Source organism: Hemicordylus capensis, chromosome 9 (assembly GCF_027244095.1).
Source record: "Hemicordylus capensis ecotype Gifberg chromosome 9, rHemCap1.1.pri, whole genome shotgun sequence".
NCBI classification, from domain to species: Eukaryota; Metazoa; Chordata; class Lepidosauria; order Squamata; family Cordylidae; genus Hemicordylus; species Hemicordylus capensis.
Genome location: NC_069665.1, coordinates 21,818,088 through 21,841,684, shown reverse-complemented (window position 1 = coordinate 21,841,684; position 23,597 = coordinate 21,818,088). Strand labels below are relative to the sequence as shown.

Below are 23,597 nucleotides of genomic sequence, written 5' to 3'. Positions count from 1 at the left end.
CAGGCAGGCAGGCTTGCGCGAGCCGCCGGCCGACTCCGGGGGTGGCGCACGCGCACAGGGTTTTGAGAGAGGGCGCGCGGGGCGGCTACTAGTGGCTGTTGGTGGCGCGAGGGCTTCGTTCCATCCGGGTGGGAGGGGCGGCTCGCGGTCTGCTTTTTGCAAGCTGCCAAAAATTAAAAAAAAAAAAAATTAGAGGCAAGCAACCGCCCGCCGCGCGAGCAGCTGAAAGGAGCATGTCTGCAGGCAGGGCCAAGAAAGTGAAGATGGCCACCAAGTCCTGCCCAGAGTGCGACCAGCAGGTGAGACGGGCAGTGCATGCAATGCAAGGGGAGATGGCACAGCACAGATGTACCTGGAGCCCTCCCTGGCTCAGGCTGCCGTGGGTGGCAAGGCGAAGGGGAGGCACCCAGCTGTTCTGCCTCGCCATATCCAGGCTGAGCCGGGAGCTTGCCTCGCGCTTCAGAGAAGTAGCAGCCGGGGGCAGTGGCATTATATGCATGCTGCTCACCTAGGAATGGCACAGCAGAGGGCAGGATGCAACTCTACCGCCCCCCCCTCCCCCAATGCAGATTCTCTGCATGGCTTCCTTGTTGCAGGAAAGGGTAGTCTGAATAGTTCTCAAACCATGGCTTGGTGGGATGCAAAGGTGGCTTGCTGACAGTGCCACTGTTTGAGACTGAATGGCATGAGAACCTGAGGGGTTTGGGGTTGGTGGCTAAAGGTCTGGTGCTTTTGATGTGCATTCTGTAAAGGGTTTTTTTTGGGGGGGGGTATTTTTGCACAGAACTGGGCCACATCCTGATTAAAGGCATTCAGTATATTCCCTTGAAGTGTTTATCTGAAAGAAGGGAGGGATCTAAGATAAAGGGACCACCCAGGTTTGAATGTTAACGTTTCTTGAAGGGTGCAGCCTGCAGCTGAACATGAGAAGCCATGCAACCGTTGGATTGGCTTATTATGGTTTGTTCATTTTAGATGTGACTCCTTTGAACAATCTGCTGTAGTGGCTGCTGCACTCTTACATTATTTTTTTTAAAATGCATGCCTCTGTTTCATGAGCATGATATTGGGCAGCTCAAAATCTGACTGCATCCCTTGCATCAACAAATGTGGCAGGAGTTATTGAGGCATTGAATCTCTGTATTGTAGACCATTGCTGGTCAATTTATCAGGATATAGGATCAGAGTGGAGCATATAATAGAGTTACTATGTTGTAGTCAACAGGTCATAAAGTTGCCTGCATTATTTCAATGAGGTGTGAAATACACATTCACTTTTACTAAGCCACATCTCATTGAAATAATGCAGGCAACTTTATTTGATTATGTTCACTGGTTTTTACTTGCTGCTGTTCATTTTGCCCAGTTTTGCTTGAGAGTTCTTACTAAAAAACAGAAATTTGTATTAAGATGTTGTTATTTGCCCTGGGGGAGGCCAACATAAGTAGAATTTTAAAAACTTGTATGGACATGTAGGGTTGGTGTTATAACCCTGACTTATATTCTGTCATTTTTAATTGGATAAATCACAATGCGTCCTCCTGACTTCAGCGGCTGTGATATAGACAATGATATGCAGATTCAGCAGTACTACTCAGGAGTTACTTTAAAGGATTAGTTAATTTCAGTAGGACTATTCAGGAGTCTTTTAGCCTGGATGCCAGCCAGTATGTTTCAGAGGGTTAGTTACACTGAGGTCAGTTTGGGCCCCCAAAGCCCTCAAGTTGAGATTTGTTAATAGTTCCATGTATTGTGCTGAATGGACATCCGTTGGGTTTGACACCTGAGGATGCTTCCTTACCTGTCTTCAGTGCTTCTGTCTCCACACGTCGGTTACAAGCTTGTGTTCATTTGGTATTTCCTGCAGCAGATGCATAATGTGTGGATGAGACACATGGATTGAAGGACATCTTTGAACACCTGTGTAAACATGTTTCGGGAAACTGGCTTGGTCAGATTTCCCAGATGAATGTAAGATGTGTCATCCATATTTGCTGCATTTATGGCAAGAAATGCACAGAGGACATGTTTGCCATGTAACCTTATCTATCCTAACTCTCTGTTGCTATGTTCCTTCTCACATGAAGGGACTCCATTTTTCCTCCAACTCAAAGAAGTGTGTTTAATCAAACATGGAAAAATTGCTTGGAAGGCAAAGTATTACATGGCTGTGTAGTGTTCTGTGACCCTATAATAGGGCTTGACAAATCATAAAGATTTTGACTCCTGGTGACCACAGAGCCCTGTAGTTTTCTTTGGTAGAATACAGGGGGGGTTTACCATTGCCTTTAAGCATCTTCCTATATCCCTGCTGCCCGATATAGGTGTTTCCCATAGTCTGGGAAACATACCAGCGGGGATTTGAACCAGCAACCTTCTGCTTGTTAGTCAAACATTTCCTTGCTGTGCCACTAAAGCTGGCTGACAAACCGTAGACGTTTAGAAATGTAACTGTGGCACCTAGACTGATTAGATTTCTTTATATGTTTATGTACCTCCCTACAATCATAATGCTCAGGTGATTCATGTAAATAGCATACAGTATTAAAATCAAGGGGAAAGGTGCGATAAAATAATTGCAGTGAAAAACCAGCAGAATAAAAACCCCAGCAGAATAGTACATTAGGTGATTAAAAGACCTTCTTCTGGTACTCAGAAGACATTAACATAGGTGCCAGGTGCCCCTCTCTGAGTGGATAATTCTGCAAATGGGGACTCCCTCTTTCCAAGGACAATCCTCTCAGAATTAGTTCCCCTCAGTACTCCCTCTCACAGTCAATGTGGAAGTTGTCTTGTTTCCCTGTTTTGATTCTTCAACTTCTCAGACCAAGTTGGGTCATTTCCTTTCCCCCTTCAGAGCTGATCTGGAAAGGAGTTGCTCTGTGTAATTTTCTCTTGCACAAGACAAGCCTGATCTGTCTATCTAATTCTCTAAGGCATACCCGTGGCTAATCCCGTGTGTGGCAGCTCTCGCAAGAGTTCGCAAACAGAAGCACCTGATTGGGCAGTGGGGATTCCATATGCAGATAGGGAGAAGGAGCCTGTGAGAGGAGAAGCACCATGGTGATTGGACAGTGGGGATTCCATATGTCCCTGTCTAGGAGGACATATAGAGGAGCAGGAGTGGGGCTCGGGTGGGGAGGTGTCTGGGCATAGGGGACTGCAGCTTTGCCAATAGGCCCCAGCAACGCTTCAGCCACGACCAAGAGGGGTGGGGAGGGTAGAGTGAAGGGATGGAGGAGTGACCAAGTGGGGTGAGGAGGGTGGAAGCAACAGGATGGAGCAGGAGTTCAGCTCAGGTGAGGGTGAGGAGATCTCTGAGGTGAGGAGGGCTGTGGCAGGGGGTGAGGGGAGCAATCAAGGACTAGCATGCAGATCGGTTAAGCTAGTATATGTCATGAATTGACATGCTCTTTGTCATTTTAGATAGGCTGGATTAGCTCTACTACATCAATAAACTTGCCCAGGTGAGTTTCACGTTTTGAGGGTTTGAATGAGCACTCGGGATAGCAGCCACTGCTGGATAGATATGATTGCCTCGGAGAGCTGCCCTGGGAAATCCTCTTTCTCATAAGGCAGCACCGAAGAGTTTGAAACAAAAATAAAAGTTTTTACTTAACAGCTGCTTCTGATCTTCAGTCCTTGAGAGCACCACCCTGACAGCTTCCCATTTAGTGTTTCTCACATGGGCAACTTTGGCTATTGTCTTCTCTGTCCTTTTGTGAGTGGCGTAATAAATGGCCAGAGGCAGGACTTTGGTTTCGAGATGTTGACTATGACCTCATTCAAAATAAAAGTCAAAATAATGGTTGGGAAACATGCCTAATGGTGAAACTCTTGCTTTGACATGTGTGTGGCAGGCAGAGAGCGAAAGGTTTGGTTTTCTTACAGATAATGTTTATGTATCTTTTTGTAAAGATTTCATAGTCATTTGCAAAGCTAAAATAGATGAACCCAAGAAAAATAATACAGTACAAACAAACAACCCAACAATAACAAGAATGGAGACGCACAGCAGAACAACCTAAACATGATTTAAGGTGGGACATGGCAGTAGTTAGTTCTCAACGGCCAACTGAAACAAATAAGTTCTAACCGGCCTTTTAAAAAGCTGCTGGGAGGCAGCAGTACAAACTTGGAAGTGAGTCCTGCAGCATTGGGGCTGCTATCGAAAAGACTCGGGTAGAGGTTAATCTAGGCCCCCCACCCCTGAGATGAAATCTCCGGCAGTTCAGTAGGGATCAGATGGGCATCCCAGTGTGAATCAAACCATGTATCTATCGGCTATGCATGTGAAAGACTACTTTACATACAGAGATCTGTTTTGTTAGGTTGGAACATAGGTATGCCGTCCTCTATATATTGGGGTGGAGAGCCAGTCCTGTGGTAGCGAGTTTGGATTGCCCCCTTTGCTAAGCAGGGTTTGCCTTGGTTTGCATTTGGATGGGTGATGACACGTGAGCACTATCTGTTGTAAGATATTCCCGCTTAGGGGATGGGGGCATAGCTCAGCGGTAGAGCATCTGCCTTGCATGCAGAAGGTCCCGGGTTCGATCTCTGGCAGCATCTCCAGGTAGGGCTGGGAAGGATTCCTGCCTGAAACCCTGGAGAGCTCCTTCCAGTCAGAGTTGACAACACTGAGCTAGATGGATCAGTGGTCTGACTCTGTATAAGGCAGCTTCCTTTGTCACAAATTAAACATGATATATTTGATTTGTTTATACATTTATGTACCTCCTGTTAATCAAAATGCTCAGGTGGTTCATGTAAATAGCATACATTATTAAAATCAAGGGGAAAGGTGCAATACAATAATTACAGTGAAAAACCAGCAGAATCAAAATCCCAGCAGATTAGTACATTAGGTGACGAAAAGATCTTTTTCTGATATCCAGAAGACATTAACAAAGGTGCCAGGTGACCCTCCCCGAGCAGATAATTCTGCAAGTGAGGAGCAACCACTGAAAAGACTCCCTCTTTCTAATTACTGTGAGAGATTGTCCCTATTCTCATAGTCACTCTAGCAAACCAATGCCAGGAATTGAAATAGTGAGCTGCAACGTAATGTGTTCCTGGAAATGGCAGCACACCATATTTACCTGAATAGAAGATGACTCTGAATTGAAGATGACCACTTTTAAAAATACAGGTTAAATATAGTTGTACCTGTATTTACGCAGAAGGAATAAGACTCTGAATTTAAGATGACACCCCCCCCCCCCACCCCCGGCCATTTCTAACATTAAAGAGCTTTGAAAGAAAATCTGGCCTTGGATCCAGCTAAATACGGTAAATGGTGAGAATCAGCATTTCCAATAGAGTGCGCTTTCTTAGATGTAAGCATGAATCTGCACATCATTCTTTTCTGAATAGAAGCTTTGTGTTGCATCAGAAGCTGCTTTTGAAAACATGTTGGTGGGGAGAGGAAACCTCTCTTCCAGCATGTGGAAACTACACAGTATTTGATTCCTAGCTTTTTGCAGCCACATGAAGGTGTGCAGGAAAAGCAGTAATAAATATGGCAGGTCATGCATTCATAAGATGCAGCCCAGAATAATGGATTGCATATGCGCAGTGTTTCAGCCTTTCTAAAACTGGTTTCTTTAAAAAAGAAAAAGTGAATGGGGTTCTCAGTGCGAGCTACTGTAGGCTATCAGCCCTGTCAGTCACCTCCCAGTCCACAGTGAATGGGCTCCATTGTTAATAGCATGTCTTGGCAGATACGCGCTGCATACTTGAAGAGTAATAATCTGCTCTTCAAAGCCAAGCTGCTCATAAACGTGCATCTGTGTGAAGTGTGGCACAGGAAATGGAGCCCTGCCTCTGGCAGGAATAATAACGCAGTGTGGCTCACACAGCTGAATTTTGCTTGTTCAATTTGTCAGATGTGTACACCGCCCCAAACTTTCGTCTCTGGGCGGTTTATAGCAACATATGTATATCAGTTACATCGGATCACAGCAACATTTTGCATTTTGTGTTGGCCTTCTAAAATGGATCAAATGGACGAGCTGTAATTAAGACAGTAGAAATTGTTGCAGCCCACAGTATAAGTTTGTAACATGCTCTTCATCTGGAACATGTAATCCAGGGCTTGGCAAATCCCTGGCGCCAGGGAGCCTTGGTACCTAGAGATCTTTCTTTTTAATCTGTATTGTAAACCGCCCAGAGACCTGAGTTTTTGGGCGGTATACAAATATGCTAATAAATAAAGGTGGCACTTAAAGCAGGACAGGGGTTCCCAACAGGAGGTACTAATATCCCTAGGGGTACCTGAAAGGGCTTCCCGGGGGTACTCGTAGCCCTCCTTCCTCCCCACGCTGCCTGCCTGGTATCTCCAAGATAGGACAAAGAGACTGATGGCTGCTTGTAACCTTGGAGAAGCTGCTGCCAGTCTGTGTAGACAATGCTGAGCAAGATGGACCAATTTTCTGACTCAGTAGAAGGCAGCTTCCTATGTTCTTAAACTTGTGTATGTAGCACATAGACTAAGTCTCGGCTGGATACCTGAGCTGGACTAGGAGCTATTCAGAGGTAGTTATTTAATACTCTTTATTTGCCCCAGGCAGCCCTGGTTCTGTTCAAAGGATGTTACTTATAAAGAGAAGCCCATTTCCCCCAGTGTTCCTTCTAATTGTTTTCATCTGTGTGCGGAGTGAGATTTGTTCTGGGCGGGAGTATCAAGGTAGTCTGTGCGCACATGCATTCAGAATGGGGCTGGAATGGAGTCAACCTGAGCGGGATCTAAAATTAACTGAGCGGACATAAAAAAAAACTTGTGAGCACAGGAACGTGCACACACCTTAGACGGGACACTGATTTACCCTCTCCATCACTAAGTCCACTAATTCTGTCAATTCTCCATTATCTGACTCCTAAATTCTTGGGCTGGCTCCTAGATTTGTCAGGGCCTGGGTTGTAATCAGTAGCTGGGCTATAGAAGTAATGGGCATAATGATCGGGCAGCTAGTACTTCTGCAGTGATCTTGGTGGTTAATGTTGAAAATAACATGGCTTCCTTATTGCTTTATTGATTTCTCAGTAATGTGATGTTATAAATTATGCAAACTGACTGTTTAATCTCCAACGCTCCATATCAGCAAAAGGTAGTCTGGGCAAACCAGCAGATAACACGATAAATTGTTCCTGGACTGAGTCACTGCAGGTGGGTGGCTGAATATTGGCGTGCTTACCCAGACTTCAACAAAACAAAATAACTTGCATTGATAGAAGGAAAATTTCCATCGACAGGGATATAGAAAGCCCATGGGTGCAGGGAGGACTTCTGACTAGTCTTTATTTATTTAACTTTATTTATTTATATTTTACATTTTATGTCCCGCTCTTCCTCTAAGGAGCCCAGAACGGTGCACTACATACTTGAGTTTCTCTTTCACAACAACCCTGTGAAGTAGGTTAGGCTGAGAGAGAAGTGACTGGCCCAGAGTCACCCAGCTAGTTTCATGGTTGAATGGGGATTTGAACTCAGGTCTCCCCGGTCCTAGTCCAGCACTCTAACCACTACACCACTCTGGCATATACATATCTGTATACCGCCCAAAACACGCGTCTCTGGGAGGTTTACAGTGAAAACCGCCAATCTTCTCTTTGACATACTAGTTTTTCTGTGGAGGAATTTTTGTTTTGACCTTGAGAGAACAGATGAAGCTGTCTTATCCCAAATCAGACCATTGGTGCACCTACCTCAGGATTGTCTGCAGTGACTGGAGGCAGCTCTCCAAGGTTTTAGGCAGGGATCTTTCTGAGCCCTCTCTGGAGCAGCCAGGGATTGAACCTGGGACCCTTAGCACACAAAGCAAATGCTGTACCACTGACTGAGCTAAGGCCCATTCCTATAGCGCACATTCAGTGATGTGTTTCTCACAAAGGTGCCTTACTGGAATAGAAAGGGTGCAGGGATGTGATTTTCAGCACCCGCCTCCTTCCTGCTGTGTCCCCGGGACATTAAGGTAGTTCTAGTCAGTGTTCCCTGTAAGAGAGATCCCCAGATGTTGGCTACAACTCCCCTCACCTCCAGCCAAAGACCACTGCAGCCGGGGATGGAGGGCAGGGCTGCAGAAATTTACTAGTCTGTGATGAGTGAAAAAATGATGCCCGACGAGTGGAAAAAGTCTTGATAAGCAATGTACCAATATAGCTTGATGAGTAACATATTTTGTCTGGCTGATAAACCGAGCCAATGTTTCTTCACCGCTGATGATGGAAGTTGTAGGGATCCCTCTTACAGGGAACACGGATCCCAGTGCCAGGATCCACCTGGAAGAGGATGAGCATACCCCAGCCAAGTGCCCGCCCCCCCAGCCCTAAGGAAAGTCCCATAATTCTGACAGGTCCTGAGCAGCCAGAGCCTGTTGCTACTCCTGCCAGACACTCCCTTGGCGTTGCCCTAGACCAGGGATTCTCAAACTTGGGTCCTCAGGTGTTATTGGACTTCAACCCCCATAATCCCCAGCCTCAGTGGCCTTTGGTTGGGGATTATGGGAGTTGAAGTCCAATAACACCTGAGGACCCAAGTTTGAGAATCACTGCCCTAGACCCAGTGCACCCCAGCCTGTCCTGTTTCAGAACCTCCCAAAAGCCCAGTAGTAGAGGGGGCCCTGCCAGAGCTGAACTCCAGCACTGGTGGTGCTTGGAGCCCCTGTCTCAGTGGGCCTAATCGGGAGGAGGGAGGAGCAGGGCTACTGACTCCAACATAACCGTCCATTGGCTGCCAGCATTTGATGGTTGAAGAGCTGCTCCTTGGAGCTCTCTCTCCAGCTGCTACTGTACTGTGCTAGACCCAGATATGGACACCCAGGAGGAAGGGAGCAGAGGATGCTCCATCAAAGCACTAACCTACGAAGCTTTCTGCAGAGCCAGGAGGTTTGTCCATCTCGCTCAGTTTGTCTACATCAGGGATTCTCAAACTTGGGTCCTCAGGTGTTATTGGACTTCAACTTCCATAATCCCCAGCCTCAGTGGCCTTTGGTTGGGGATTATGGGAGTTGAAGTCGAATAACACCTGAGGACCCAAGTTTGAGAATCACTGGTATTGATGGGCTTAAATTGAAGGCTTTAATCGGGGGCGCTCTGCATGTAGATTGTGTGCTTACCACTGAGCAATTCATGCCCCCCCCCCACACACACACTTGCCCTCTGGAGTGCTACAGTCCACAAGTCACTTTATCACATGATCCGATGTTCATATAGACCAGACCAGGCCTAAATTTCTCATTGGGACTTCATTCCAGTCTTGTTTTCTGACCAGAATGCTGTTTTGTTTGTTTACAAACATTGAAATGTCCTTCAAAGCGCTTTTTTGTGTGTTTCTCTTTCAGGTTCCCGTTGCATGCAAATCCTGTCCGTGTGGTTATATATTTATTAGTCGAAAACTCTTGCATGCGAAACGTTCGGAAAGGCTGCCCTCCTCTTCAGGTATTCTGCTTTGTGTGTGTGTGTGTGTGAGTGAGTGTGTTTTATGTTTTGTTTAACTCCCACATTGTTCCTCCAAATGTTCCTGTAAACTGGAGCCTGTCAAACAGCGTTGGAAAGAGCTGCCCTCGGACTTTTGTGCTCGCTGTGGCAACACACCCACTAAAACTGGAACTGTGCAGAGCAGATGAGCGTGGTCCCATGACCTTTGCAAAGCGTTCCATCTTTTTTTGTAACTGGAACAGCTTAATGAAATGTTAATTAAAAAATAAATTAGATAGCCTATTTAAGTCCCTTCACAGTGCTTGGGAGAGCAGGAGAGCAGGTCTTGTGGTAGCAAGCACGAAATTGTCCCCTTTGTTAAGCAGACCTCCCCCTGGTTCCCATTTGGATGGGTGCTGTAAGATATTCCCCTTAGGGCTGAAGTTCTCAAACTTGAGTCACCGGATGATGCTAGATTACAATTCCCATCAGTCCTGGCCACAGTGGTTGGCCGTTGTGGCTGCAGGTGGTGAGGGCTGAAGTCCCAACAATGTCTGGGAAGCCAAGTTGGGGAACCCCTGGTTTAAAAGCATCGACAGCAAAGTGTGTATCATCTCTTCCTAAATTAGGCTGTTGGAATCCTAATATAACTCACATGTCGACTTCTGCTTGTCTGTACAGGTTGCCCCGTTGTGATGGGAGGGGCTAGTAGGCACTTGGTACCTATCAAGCGAAGGTACCTTGATATGTACCTTTTCCAAATCTCAATACAGATAGCAGAAGCGAAGCCAAGAGAAGACGAACAGAGAGAGTCAGAAGAGAGAGGATTAACTCTGTGGTAAATAAAGACTTAGAAAACAGAAGACGGTCCAGATCCAACAGCCAATCAGACCACAGTAGGAGAGGAAGAGGGCGGCCAAAGACTGCCAAAAAGCATGAAGAAGAAAGAGGTATGGCAAGTGGAAGTGTTTTGTGTGATCTTGTTACGCTATGAAAGCTTGTGATGCTTGTGATGTGGCATCAGGCTAGGAATGAGTAGAACTTCCAGTTTAGGGACTATTTTCATGCCCTGAGCAAACCGACTGGGGTTTGCTGTGGGTGGGAAGGCAATCTTGTTTCCTCTGAGAAAACCCGAGTTGTTATGACTGTGCTTTGGGAAAATACCGCGGTATGCAGCTAAGCTGAACTTTGCTGCTTGTGAGCACAACCGCAACATTATTCTTTGTATTTTTGTATTTTCAGTTTGTTTGCTTCCATGACAAAAGTGTTAGACAACTGACATTCATTGGTATCCTTTTAAATAACAATGCGAGCTAGGCAAGCAGGCACCTTTCAAAGTGATGGTTCTCTTAGAAAAGCAATGGGCCCTATTCAGCCTCAGCCCAGCATCTCTCCAGTGGCTGTTGCTGGTGTCTAGGTTGTGTTTCTTTTTAGACTGTAAGCCCTTTGGGGACTGGGGACCATCTCCTCCTCCTGTGGAAGTTGCTTTGAGAACTTTTTAGTTTAAAAACACTATATAAATCATAGTAGTAGTTTTAGTAGTAGAGAAAAGCAAGTGTGTGCCATTGCCAGAAGAAATCTGTCCTTGGTTGCATTGTAAAATATGCTACTTCTATAACTGATCATCCTTTGTTCCTGAATAGAGATCTTAAGAAATTCTTAAAGGAAAGCCGTGTACAGTTCAAAATGCAATAGCAGGCACACTACACACATGGTATCCTCTACTCACTATCCCATTTGCTGTGGGCCAGTAAAAAACAACAACCCTGAGACATGTGGATGCATGGGGCTGCATGTACTCCTCAGCTGGGGACATAAGGGAGAAGGTTTTTGGTGTCCTCTTGTAAGTTCCCAGGGCTATCTGGCTCTCCATTATTCGAAACAGTTGGACTACATGGACCCTTGTTTGATCAAGGAGGGCTACTCTTGTGTTCTTAGGTGTGAGTAATCCAATGGGTTCTCAACCTTTGGTCTCTAGATGTCACTGAACTAGAACTCCCATCATAGGAGTTATATTCCAGCATCTGGGGAACCAAGGTTGTGAACTTGTGCTCAACTTCGGCCCTCCTGCAGCTGTTGGCCTACAACTTGCATAATCCCTAGCTATTGGCCACTGTGGCTGGGGATCATGGGAGTTGTAGTCCAAAAACAGCTGTGGAGGCCCAAGTTGAGCAGGCCTGATTTAAAAGAAGGAGCTGAAATAGTTGTTTAATGCAGTGCCTTTTCTTCTTCCGCAGAGAAACAGGAGAAAGAAGTTGATATGTACGCAAACCTATCTGACGAAAAGGCTTTCGTATTTTCAGTGGCCTTGGCAGAAATAAACAGAAAAATTATCAACCAGAGACTTATTCTTTGATTATCTGGTGAGCACAAATGCATGCAGTGATGTTCAGTCCGAGTAGTGGATCTCGAACATTCGATGGCCTCTTAAGCTGCGCATGCCAACATCTGCATCAGTGAAGGCTGTAGCTTTTTCCTGGCTGAAACTCTGCTACTGCTGCTCTTTGGGGAGCCTACAGACTGTGTTGTTCCAGCTAATTGTCAAGAAGTAAAAAGATCAGTACTCTGCCGGGGTGGGGGTGGGGGGAGAATCAAAAGCAAAGACCCTTTAATTCTACAAAGGCAGCTTCTAGAAGAATGTACAAAGTTCGCTCTTCTGAACATTTGCTCTAAATTTGCTGCCTAAAATGCAATATTTTAATTAACTTAAACTTCCTCTACTACATAGATTCCAGATTTTCAACTGTATTGAAGCTTACATGTATATAGTTATGCTAACCTTTTAATAAATTGGTATTCTGGTATTTTATTGACCTGCTGACTGCACTTTGTAATGGTCTTTATTGCAGGAGGGGAAAAAACTTCTTTAAAACTTGAATCAAGGTTTGGTATATAAGCCAAACCTTGTATACCAAAACTGGTGTATATACGTCTATCTGCAGATGATCAATACGCAAAATACAAGTGTGATAAAGTGAAAATTAAGTAAGCACTAATGCATTCTTGCTGGTTAAAAACAGATCATAACTTTAAAAAGGATTTTGTAACATTACTGGCACACTTAAAAATATCCAGCCCTGCCAGATTGACTATTCCTTTAAAGCTGAGCAGCTCTTTACTTTAACAGTTGTTGAGAATACACCAGCATTACATTGATGTTTTCTAAAATTCAGAGTAAAGCTCCTGAGTTTGTAAAAAACAAGCTGATCCTCCCAAATCTTGCTTCATCCACCAAAATACGGACAACTTATTCTTACAGTCGGAACTACAGAAATCTCACCAGGAAGCCTGCTGAAAATGGATGAGGAAGTCCTGGTTTTGTTTTGAGCACTGTAATTAACCACTGTTTCTCAGAGTGCCTCCTTTACTGCAAGAATTTAGTGGTTTGTTTGGCCTGGAATTCTTATTGAAGGAAATGGTGCCGGGTCTATCTTGAAACATCAAGAAACCCACTGAACCTTTAAAGAAAACATCCTAACTAAACTCTTATGAGTGGTCAGGGTCCATCATAAAGCTTGTACTGTCTAACATGAAGGACTTCATAGTTACGGAGCTCAGGCATAGCATTATTTATTTATATTTATAAAGTGCTCCTCATCCTAAGACCCCAGTGTGGTTCATAACACAATAAAAATAACTGGATAAAAACAGGACAAATGCAGCTAAAAACTTAAAAAGAGCAAGGGGCAGTTCATTGGCCAAAAGCCTGAATAAAAAGGGCAGTTATATGCAAATAATGAATATGTTGAATTAAACTTTCTGGCAGGTGTGAAATCTAACATGTCCAAGTCTGGTTCCTGCCCTTCTCCTGGAATTCTACCAACTTCTGTCACCAACATTTGAAGTTGAGCAGAAGTATGTAGAATCTTGGTAATGCAGTGATCACATATCACAAATGATGGGAGTGTGCACTCTCACCTCCCAATATGGTCCTTCCTTATAGATTGGATGGTGGTTGTATGAACCTGCCCAGTGTGTGGGATCTGTTGGTTCCTTACAGCTGGGAAAACATGTTTCTTTTTCCTGTAAAGAATACTGGGGAAACCATGTACCATATCTTGACTAAAATAAATCCCATATGAACCTGTCCACAACTTAAGATCTGTGTTGAAAGTATTCAGATGCCATCAACCTTGGAGGGTATTAACTAGGGGTAAGACCTTCTTGGTGGTGACACCCTGCCTATGAAATGCCTTCTCCAGGCAGGTTCTGCCAGCACAGTTATCTTGATGACAGTTCAAGAAAGACCTTTTTATTCCACCAGGTATTTAATGAATGATCGGTGAGTGCTTTTTAAAATTGCCTTTCTCTGGTTTTGTATAGTGTTCACTTGTTCTTGCTACAGCACACTTTCCTCCCAAACTGACATTGTATTTACATTGCATTTTGTTGTAAACCACCTTGGATATTTTGATAGCAAAGTAGTAAAGATAATTTATTAGATGAATAAAATATATTTTATGGGGCAGCACAGGCTGAATGCAATTTCTTTGGGGACTGGATTTGGCCCTCAACCACCAGCTGGACATCCCTGGTATAGGCAGTCCATTGAGCTGAAATGCTTTCATGATGGTGTGCCAACACCAAGAACTTGGTCACCTTTTGTGCGTGAAGTGTGTGTTTGTGGGGATGGAGTGTGGAGGAATGGGTCCTTGAAATAGTGTGCACAAAATTAGTGCCTCGAGTTACTTTGAAATAAGGATAAACAAAACTGTCTACCAAAGCAACAGCCGAATGGAAAACATTTTCCAACGTCTTGCAGCATAGAACTGTTTTTTTAAAAACACTATTTTTATTTTCCAAATAAACAAGGAAACGGAGTAGGAAAACAGCAAAATGGGATATATTGCTTACTCTCATAGCAAGATGAGAGTAAACTGTTCCCTCTTTAATGCTGAAAGGGATTAAAAAAACTCTTTGGCTTCACTGGAAAAATATTGAGTTTGCAGTAATCAAAGCCTATAGTTTATAAAGTTGTGGGAAGCTGGGTGTGTGTTCTTTGTGGTTTCTCATTTTCCTTCTAGTTTTCTACCTCTTCAGGCTGGCAGCTATATTCTGTGCTTTTTGAGAGACTGAGAGATTCCCTGAGTAGCGATGATGATGAAGAAAAGAAACAAGTTTATTTGTTAGCTGCCCCATAACAAATTGTTCTCTGGGAGGCTTACAACACAACATTACAGATAAAAACGCACAACACATAATCATAATAGACCAAAAAAGGGAGGGGGGAGAAAATACAAAATACAACATAAAACAACTATACACACACACACACACACACACACACATAAAAATCAGATCAAATTTAAAAGGTTTGAGTGAACAAAAAGGTCTTTGCCAGCTGTCTAAAAGAACAAAGTGATGAAGCCAAACCTCATTGGGGAGGCTATCCCATAAATGGGGTGCAGCCACTGAAATTTTATAACACTTATACAGACGTTATAAATAAATAGACAATACAATACCTTTCTTCTTGCTCTGACCATCTGAAACCACACAGTTGGTGCAGGTTAGGCTTGCCCCGTGCTAGTTTCTGTGAGAGAGATTCTGCCGCTGACACTCCCTTGACAGGGAAAAACAATCACAGCTTGGAAATCTCAATAGGTCTCTGCGGCTTCCACCATGGATTTTCCAAACGCAGCATGGTTGGCAATCGCATTGCTCTTTAAACACTCAACTCACCAAGTTTGCTATTGCCACTTTCTGTGGCTAGATGGCATTGTATTCCTAGGAAAAACTCTCTTCTATCCTGACTTGCTATTAGGGGCAAACTACATAGATGGTACAACGGAGATGTCCAAATGGTCTCTTCTCCGTTTGCAAAGCACATCCATGGGAGTGGGTAGTTGGCACTGGAGAAGGAACCAGGGTGGGGAGTGCTTAACCCTTTCCCTGCCAGTCGCTTCTCCCCCTTGATCTTTCCCTTGGCTGCTTTTATTTTTGGCAGCATTCCAGGGTCATGGGAATAATAATTTATGACACGGCCTAATTTAAGTGTGGGGGCATCTTAGTTGATCAAAATATATTTTTTTAATTAGACTGAACACTGCAGTCCTAGTAAAGACATCTGGAACACCAGCTAGGAAATGCAGAACCGACTGAGACCGGGAGGTCATTCACACAATCCAAAACTGTGTTCTACCTGGGTTGGGGAGCTGTGTGTGCTCCCAATTTTTGGTTGTGTGGAAGCAAGGTAGGAGGAAAACTTGGGCAGAAGTGATTGAGGCTATTCACACGCGCGGAGGAAACCGGGCTAATGAAGCTTAGCCTGGTTTCCTCTGTATGTGTGAACCCCTGGGAGCCATGTGGCTAGCACGCCTAATTGTCCCCCTGTTAAGCAAGGTTAGCGGAGCGAGCACTCCGCTAACCCCGTTTTGGTGATCGTGTGCCACAGCAGCAACACATGAGTAGACCTCCGGCGGGGAGGCTACAAGAAGTCTCCTGGTGTCAGGGGGTCCTCCCAGAATCCTCGGTGCATTCGTGCAGAGCATGCTTGGACTTCCGGGGGCCAGGCGGAAGTCCTTCGGGAGAGAGTGTGTGTGTGTTCACCCCGAGGTCCCTTTGAGATCCTTGGACCCACTATTTCTGGGTTTTTAAAATGCTGCGTTTAAGCTACTTTTTCTGAAAACACTGGCACAAACAGGGAGAGGCGCTGACGTAGAATCATTAGCATGATAAGAAGGATACTTTCTTTACAAATGCAAATATAGCTCTTTAGCAATCTCTCCTTGCCCCATTGGCTAGACGGAAAACACGGACGCCTGCCATGTGAACTTGCATCACAAGCAAACCTGAGAGCAGAGGGGAGGGGCTGCTTCCCTCAATGCCGTGAGGGTAGTTCGAAGTGGCTTTGGTCAACATTTACCCCGCAGCATGAAGCCCATGTTTGAATAACTCCCTGGAAATGCCAGGGACTGAAGCTGAGACTGCTTGCATGTCAAACAGAGGCTCTGCTAGGCCCTCATCCCAATTCAGGAAGCAAAGCTATGACTCCTTCCACTGAGTTGCATCGCCCTCACCGAAAATCTCACAGCATTATGTGTAGGCAGACTTGAGGTTGGTGGGACCGACTTAATTTCCTCCCTAGAACTCCAAAACCCACCAGGTGCAAAATAAGTCCTCAGTCTGAGTGGCATGTGCTGATTTTTTGCAGGCCGACCCCAAGGCCCAATATCCGGTTAGCAAACATCACTCCTCTCTCTCCCGCTCTACCCAGCCACTCCATAATATACCTTTCCTTCTACTGTGCACAGAGAAAAACCTGTTTAAACAGCTCTCTGTGCCTGCAGAGCTGTGGAAATGAACTGCTGTTCTCTCTGCAGTGACATCTAGCGAAGGAAAGTGGACCCCCCCCCAACCTATGAGCCCCCTGGAGAAAGGAAGTAATTGCGTTCTTGTGCTTTTGCCAGAGGCAGCTGTAATGTGATATGGATGCCGGTGGACTTTTCCCATTTGTGTCCCTTGAACTCTTTCGAAAACCTGTTTTCTTATTACCTGGTACTTGGAGGTGCGTCTGTGTCTCCAAATCCCACTTTGAGCTAAAAATGGAGCAGGGCTGGAATAATCGAGCGTTTTCTTTAATACAGCTACAAGTTCGCAAGCTAGAAAACATGCTTACATCCTCATTGCTATATATAGAATGTACGCAGTTCACTGGAGGTCTGACGGGCCGTGGATTGACTCCAGCTCACTGGGCCAAAAGTCACCTTTTAAAAGTGATACTTCTCTTACATGAGGAATATAGGAAGCTGCCTTATACCGAGTCAGACCATCAGTCCAGCTAGCACAGTATTGTCCACACTGACTGGCAGCAGCTCTTCAAGGTTTCAGGCAGGAGTCTCTCCCAGCCCTACCTGGAAGCTTTTCACACGGGGCTTTTGAAGCCCTTTAATTCGCATCTCCTCCGGAATGGAGGGGGTGTGTTCACATATCGGCTAGATTTCCCCCAAAGCCCCTGTGAGTTATCCGGGAGCAGTTCACACACAATTTGGATTTTTCACTACGTGTTAGAGTGTAGCTCGATTTATATCGGGGTTAAAAAAAATTACAATAATTGTGTTGGTTTTTTGGGCCAACTTTGAGTTCACAGTAAAGCATCTTCGTAAACCTGCATTAAAACCTGCTGGGCGTAAAGGTCCTAGGAGATTTCAGGGAGTGAACCTGGGACCTTCTGCATGCAAAAGCAGATGCTCTACTACTGAGATGCCCCCATCCCCTAAGGGGGATATCTTACGGCATTCACATGTTGACTGATTGATTAAGTGCCATGGTCAAGTTAGTGTCAACTCCTAGCGACCACATAGACAGATTCTCTCCAGGATGATCTGTCTTCAACTTGGCCTTTAAGGTCTCTCTGTGGTGCCTTCATTGCTGTTGGAATCGAGTCCATCAAACTTGCTGCTGATCATCCCCTTCTTCTCTTTCCTTCAACTTTCCCCAGCATTATGGACTTCTCAAAGGAGCTGGGTCTTCACATAATGTGTCCAGAGTATGATAGTTTGAGCCTGGTCATTTGTGCCTCGAGTGAAAATTCTGGATTTCTCTCCTGCTCTGGCCGTGCTTGCAAATGCAGTGCTGGCTGGGGTTTTTGCCAACCAATGGGGTTGCCTGGCCCCGTTTGCAAGCAAAGCTAGGGCGTGCAGGGCGTGGCTGGTGGACCAGGTGCAGCCCCTGACTGACAGTGGCTCAAGTTCTTCGAACCCGATCACTCAGTAGTGGCTCTTCCCTGAGTCTGTGGCGTCTTTCTTGACTGCTGGATCCTTTACTGTTGATGGTTGATCCTAAAAGGCAGAAGCTATGCACAACTTCAGTGTCTTCATTATCTATTCTGAGGCTGGTTGCTGTACCCATTGTCATTAGTTTAGTTTTCACATGTAGTCAAATGCAAACCTAAAAGAAATATCTTACAGTGTGCATTGATTGAGGAATGGAAAAGGATAATGCTTGATAAAGGATTTGTTCAGGTTTGTGTATCTGTCTGTGAGGTGTTTTTTTTTTTTTTTAAACTATGTTAGCTGCCACTAGTTAATTGACTTATGGATATTTAAACTCCCAATGGAAAAAAGAGGCATATAACATGTTGGGAACTGATTCTATGTTAATTTTGACTTTTAAATTGTGTGCATTATAAAGAACTTTTAAAAAAGGGAAATGGTTATATCTAAGAATTGGTTCCCAACTTGCTACACAGAATTATTCTTAAAATATTCAATTGCAGGACAAAATGCTCAGGTATTTTGAAAAACAAAATAATTGGGCCAGGTAGTACAAGATGAAATGGAGCAACTGTGGATGATTATCACTGCCTTAGAAGTTTATGTACCCAGTCCAGTTCTGGTGCAAACCCTGCTTCTGCATTCTGTGCCAGAGAAATCTGGCCTGCTTTTTGTTCTCCTCTGCCCTTTCTCATCCTCTCTCTCAAACTAAAACAGCCTGGAATACATGCCAATGTCGCCAATGTCGTCACTGCAGAGTGAAAGAAGTGAGGTGGGTGTTTAAATATGGAACTCTTTTGGCCCTGGGAGATTTCCTCCCTCTGAGTAAGAGATGCAAGAGACTGACAAAATAAATATTAATTAGTGTTGGGGAGGCTTGTGGAACCCTGACCTTTCCCTCTAATCCACTTGGAGTGGAGCACCTCTTGAAATATGTTTGTGTTGAGACCAGGAGATCAGAGAAATACAGGCTGCTCAAGGATGCCTCTTCGGCCGGAGAACCTCACAGATCCCTAAGTATTTGTGCCTTCTTTCTTTTCTCCAATTAGAGCTTTATCATCTGCTCATTGTCTTTTTTATTCAGGACTCCATCCACCCCTCTTTCTTCCCAGGCTTGTGTGGGCTGTTGAATCACCTATATGCTGGTATCCAGTTCTTCTTTGGTGCATGGATGGAAGGCGAATGAAAAGGTAGGTCCCTGTGGAATGAGATTTTTGCTTGCATTTGCGTCATTTTTCAGGTGTATCTTTGGGGGTTATGTGTGAATTGTCCCCTTTGCTAAGCAGGGTCCACCCTGGTTTGCATTTGAATGGGGGACTACATGTTTGAGCACTGTGAGACACTCCCCTCAGAGGATGGGGTCTCTCTGCGAAGAGTATCCGAGGTTCCAAGTTCCCTCCCTGGCAGCATCTCCAAGACAGGGCTGAAAGAGACTCCTGCCTGTAACCTTGAAGAAGCCGCTGCCAGTAGACAATACTAAGCTACATAGACCAATGGTTTGAATCAATATATGGCAGCTTCCTGTGTTCCGGACAGAAATGGTATCTGGGAAATGTCACCCTCTGGTCACTGGGAAATGCAGTGATGGGGCCCTAATGGGAGGTGTAACTAATCCCATATTCCTTGGGCATTGCTTGTGGCGGAAAGCTATTCCAAACTGAATTGGATAAATAGAAAACCTAACATGTCATAAGTAGGAGGTATCGGGTGCTGTGGGCAAATTTTCACTGGTGGCTTCTTGGTTCCATCTCGGGTTCCTCCCTTAGAACATAACCGCCGCACCATCTCCTAATGGAAAAAGTGCTTTCCCCCTTGTGATGTGTCTTGGTATTACTTACTGAAGCCTGTGTGTAATATTGGAACTTTGTTAATGATAGAAGTTTGGCTGACAATACTTTTGGGCTCAGGGTGGATGTAATGCCAAACTGTGACTTGGTGTTACATACAGTAAATACAAGGCCATAGCTCAGTGGAAGAGCATCTGCTTTGCATGCAGAAGGTCCCAGGTTCAATCCCTGGCAGCATCTCCAGGTAGGGCTGGGAGAGACTCCTGCCTGGAACCTTGGAGAAGCCGCTGCCAATCTGTGAAGACAATACTGAGCTAGATGGATCTATGGTTTGATCTGGTATAAGGCAGCTATTCTTATGCACACCTAAAGTAGCTCTTTGGGGTATGGCCCTGTGACATTGTGTGTTAAACAACAAGAGCAACAAAATATAAACAATCATTTACAGTTTTTATCATTCTTAATTTTTAGCTTTTTTAAAAAAACTTTTAATTTGAAACTTAATTCTTATTGTGGTTTTAGCCTGGATTTTTAGCTTGTTTACTTCATTTGATTAATTTAATTCATTTTATTTTACATGGTATCTATTTTATTGTTGTGAGCCGCCCTGAGCAGTAGTGTACTGGAGAGGCGGGCTATAATATTTCTAATAATAGTAATAATTAATAATAACACTTCTTTGCAAATGCAGAAAAGAAAGAATGACTAGTACAACTGTGAGAATGTTGCTTAATTAAATAAAAAGAATGTAAAGAAACTTAATTTACACAGTTAAATTAACTTTAGCTTATTGTTGCTATGCATGGACTGTTATAAAGAATAAGAGGAGAGATCCCTCCCCCAAGAGGCTTGCAATTAGCTGTCTTGAAGACTGAATGGTGGGAAAGCAAGGTAGAAATATGTTTACGTAAATAAAAATCTGGTTGATTTCAGAGATATCTTGATGGCCGTGAATCTTCCCCCTGCCCTCTCTCTCCGACTGGGTTGCCACATGTCCAGGATTAGCTTGGACAGTTCAGGAATTGGGCATCCTTTCCAGGATGTAGGAGAAGTGTTGATGTCCAGGAGTTTGAACGGAAAGATAGCTTTAACCAATTCTACCCATTTTTCTGATGGTTCTCTCCAGGTGTTATAGCTACCTGGTGTCCATTTTTAAAAGCCCCATATTTTTGCCCTTTCTTTGGCATTGGTGCTGCTCACTGGCTAGGTTGGCTCTCTCTCTCGCTCTCTCTAGCTTAGTGAGCCTCCCCTCCTTTCTGGATCCTTTCTAGAATTGGTGAGAGGTGGGGGCCTCTTGGTTTAGCAGAGAAGTTGATGGAGAGCAAGCGAGCGGACCCTGTTTCTTCTAGTGGTCCTGTTGGGATCCTGCCTCTCTCTCTAGGATGCTCCTTGCCTGATGCAGCACCTGCAGTCTTGCGAGGACCCCTCTTCACCAGTGAGAGATCACCTTGTATGTGGAGGACCAGGGAGAAAGGCAAGGAGTAACAGGCCTCAATGCACAACTGTCCTTTATGGTTGCAACATGAAAGATGAAGCTCTGCAGAAGCTCGACCCCCAGCAACCGCTCCCCAAACTCTATGAACTTCTAACTCTCCTGAACAAAATAATTGTATAGGGCAGGGATTCTCAGACGTGGGTCGAGTCCATTGTGGCTGGGGATGATGGGAGTTGTAGTCCCACAACATCTGGGGACCCAAGTCTGACAACCCCTGCTGTAGGGAAAAAGGCACACAACAGCCGCCAAGCTCTGCTGTCCAGCATTCTTTCCAATCCCGGTCAAAAAGGTAGGGCTTTAAAATAATAGGAAGCTGCCATATACCGAGTCAGACCATTGGTTCAACTAGCTCAGTATTGTTTGCACCAACTGGCAGCGGCTTCTCCAAGGCGGAAGATGGGAGTCTCTCTCAGTCCTATCTTGGAGATGCCAAGCAGGGAACATGGAACCTTCTGCATGCCAGCATGCATTGCAGATGCTCTTCCCAGAGCAGCCCCATCCCCTAAGGAGAATATCTTAGTGCTCACACATGTAGTCTCCCATTCAAATGTGAACGAGGGCAGACCCTGCTCAGCAAAGGGGACCATTCATGCTTGCGACCACAACGCCAGCTCTCCTTTGATGGTTGTGTCCAGGAATTCTCTCTAATACATGGGGCATTGATTTCCTTAGAGCGCCAAATGTAACAGCCTTCTCCCCCTCTGATGCGCTCTGCGAAATATCACAAGGAGCCCAAGATTTTTGCTAGCAAATGCCGAAAGGCCTGGGAAGGTGGTTGATCACAGCATGATCGGCATGAATGATGTTTCGGACAATGCTGTGGCAGCAGAGTGTCTCTCCGCTTACACTCCCCTTCTGTATTTAGAGTTGCTAACGGAGGGCGGCGGGCTGAGCATCGATTGTTCCATTTGGGCTGCCAATTTCCGAACGGGGACCCTTGCTGCCGTGCAAGCTTGTCCTTTCCATGTTGGCATTCCCAGACCCTACGTGCATTTGCCGTGGTCTTAATGCCATCCTTTTGCAAAGCACACAATAGCAGTGGCACTCGAAAACAAATGATTGGCTTGTTTCAGGTTACCTCCACTGGAATGTGGGTATGTATCCACCACATTTGTATCCCACCCCTTCCTTCCCAGGATCTCAGGCCGGATTATCTCTGTCCTGGTGTAATGCAACAGCCAAGAGACAGAGCTACAAATTAGAAAGGCCCCAGTTTGAATCTTTCCTCTGCCATGAGCTCACTAGAAGAGGAAAGAACTTCATGTCACTTCTGTGGTGCAGGACTGGCTGCAAAGTTAATGTTCATAGAATTTGGATTGTTGCCCAATTAATTGGCTAAAGTTTCTTTTATCAAATGTTTTAATTGGATTAATTCATTAATATATCAATTTTGCATAAGAGGCACTATTTCCCCCTTCCCTCAGGAGGGAATGCCTTTTCTAGGGTGCCAAGCAGGCACTGCCTTCAAAGAGGCATTCCTCCTTCACTCTCACATTGGGAAATGCCTTTTTTAAGATGGCAAGGAGGGACTGTCTTGGAAGAGATATCCCCCCTTCACATCTGCACAGGAGGAAATGCCTCTTCCAAGATGGCAAGCAAGCATTATCTTGGAAGAGGCATTCCCCTCTTCATACTGGCACAGGAGGGAATGCCTCTTCGAAGATGTCACCTTCTGTGACGTATGAATGCGCCATCTGAAAACTAAGGAATGCACTTTAATCATTCAAAACTCAAGCAATCATTTAATTTAAAGATAATTTCTTGATTTGCATATATATGCTACAGCAGACACCATCTTAGAAGAGGCATTCCTTCCTGCATGGGTGTGAAGGGGGGAATGCATCTCCCAAGATGATGCCTGCCTGCCATCAGCAGTTTTTATTCGTCCTTGTGTTAAAAGCACTGAACTTTTTTTAAAAAAAGAAATGTGTTTCCCAATTAATCAGGGCTGTGTTTTTAGCTGAGATGTTTAATGGTTTGATCAATTAAAAATCAAAGGGGAGAGTGACTTACCCGGAGTCTACCTTTTCTCTGAAACGGTACTGAATCCACCAGGTCAGGTCAACTCCCTTGTCATAGAAACAATGCTCCCACGGCAACTTCTTTTGTCCGTCCAATAACGAAGTTACCAAAAGGAGTCGTACCAGGGGGTGGGAGGGGTGTCTTTTTAGGGACTCCAGTGTGCAC

General features: G+C 44.9%; 1 protein-coding gene and 1 long non-coding RNA gene across 2 annotated transcripts; one reads left to right on the top strand and one right to left on the bottom strand.

Annotated features, from left to right (window-relative positions):
• The first annotated feature begins 13 nt into the window (after window positions 1–13).
• Window positions 14–12,227, top strand: C9H16orf87 (chromosome 9 C16orf87 homolog). Its single transcript, XM_053271110.1, has 4 exons — window positions 14–299; window positions 9,339–9,435; window positions 10,188–10,364; window positions 11,652–12,227. The coding sequence occupies exons 1-4, from the start codon at window positions 234–236 to the stop codon at window positions 11,768–11,770; spliced, it is 459 nt and encodes a 152-aa protein (XP_053127085.1). The 5' UTR covers window positions 14–233; the 3' UTR covers window positions 11,771–12,227.
• A 2,009-nt stretch (window positions 12,228–14,236) lies between these two features.
• Window positions 14,237–23,540, bottom strand: LOC128334362 (uncharacterized). Its single transcript, XR_008311268.1, has 3 exons — window positions 23,424–23,540; window positions 14,880–14,977; window positions 14,237–14,498 (listed from the first exon to the last, which is right to left on the bottom strand). It is a non-coding gene; the product is annotated as an uncharacterized LOC128334362 (long non-coding RNA).
• Window positions 23,541–23,597: the final 57 nt, after the last annotated feature.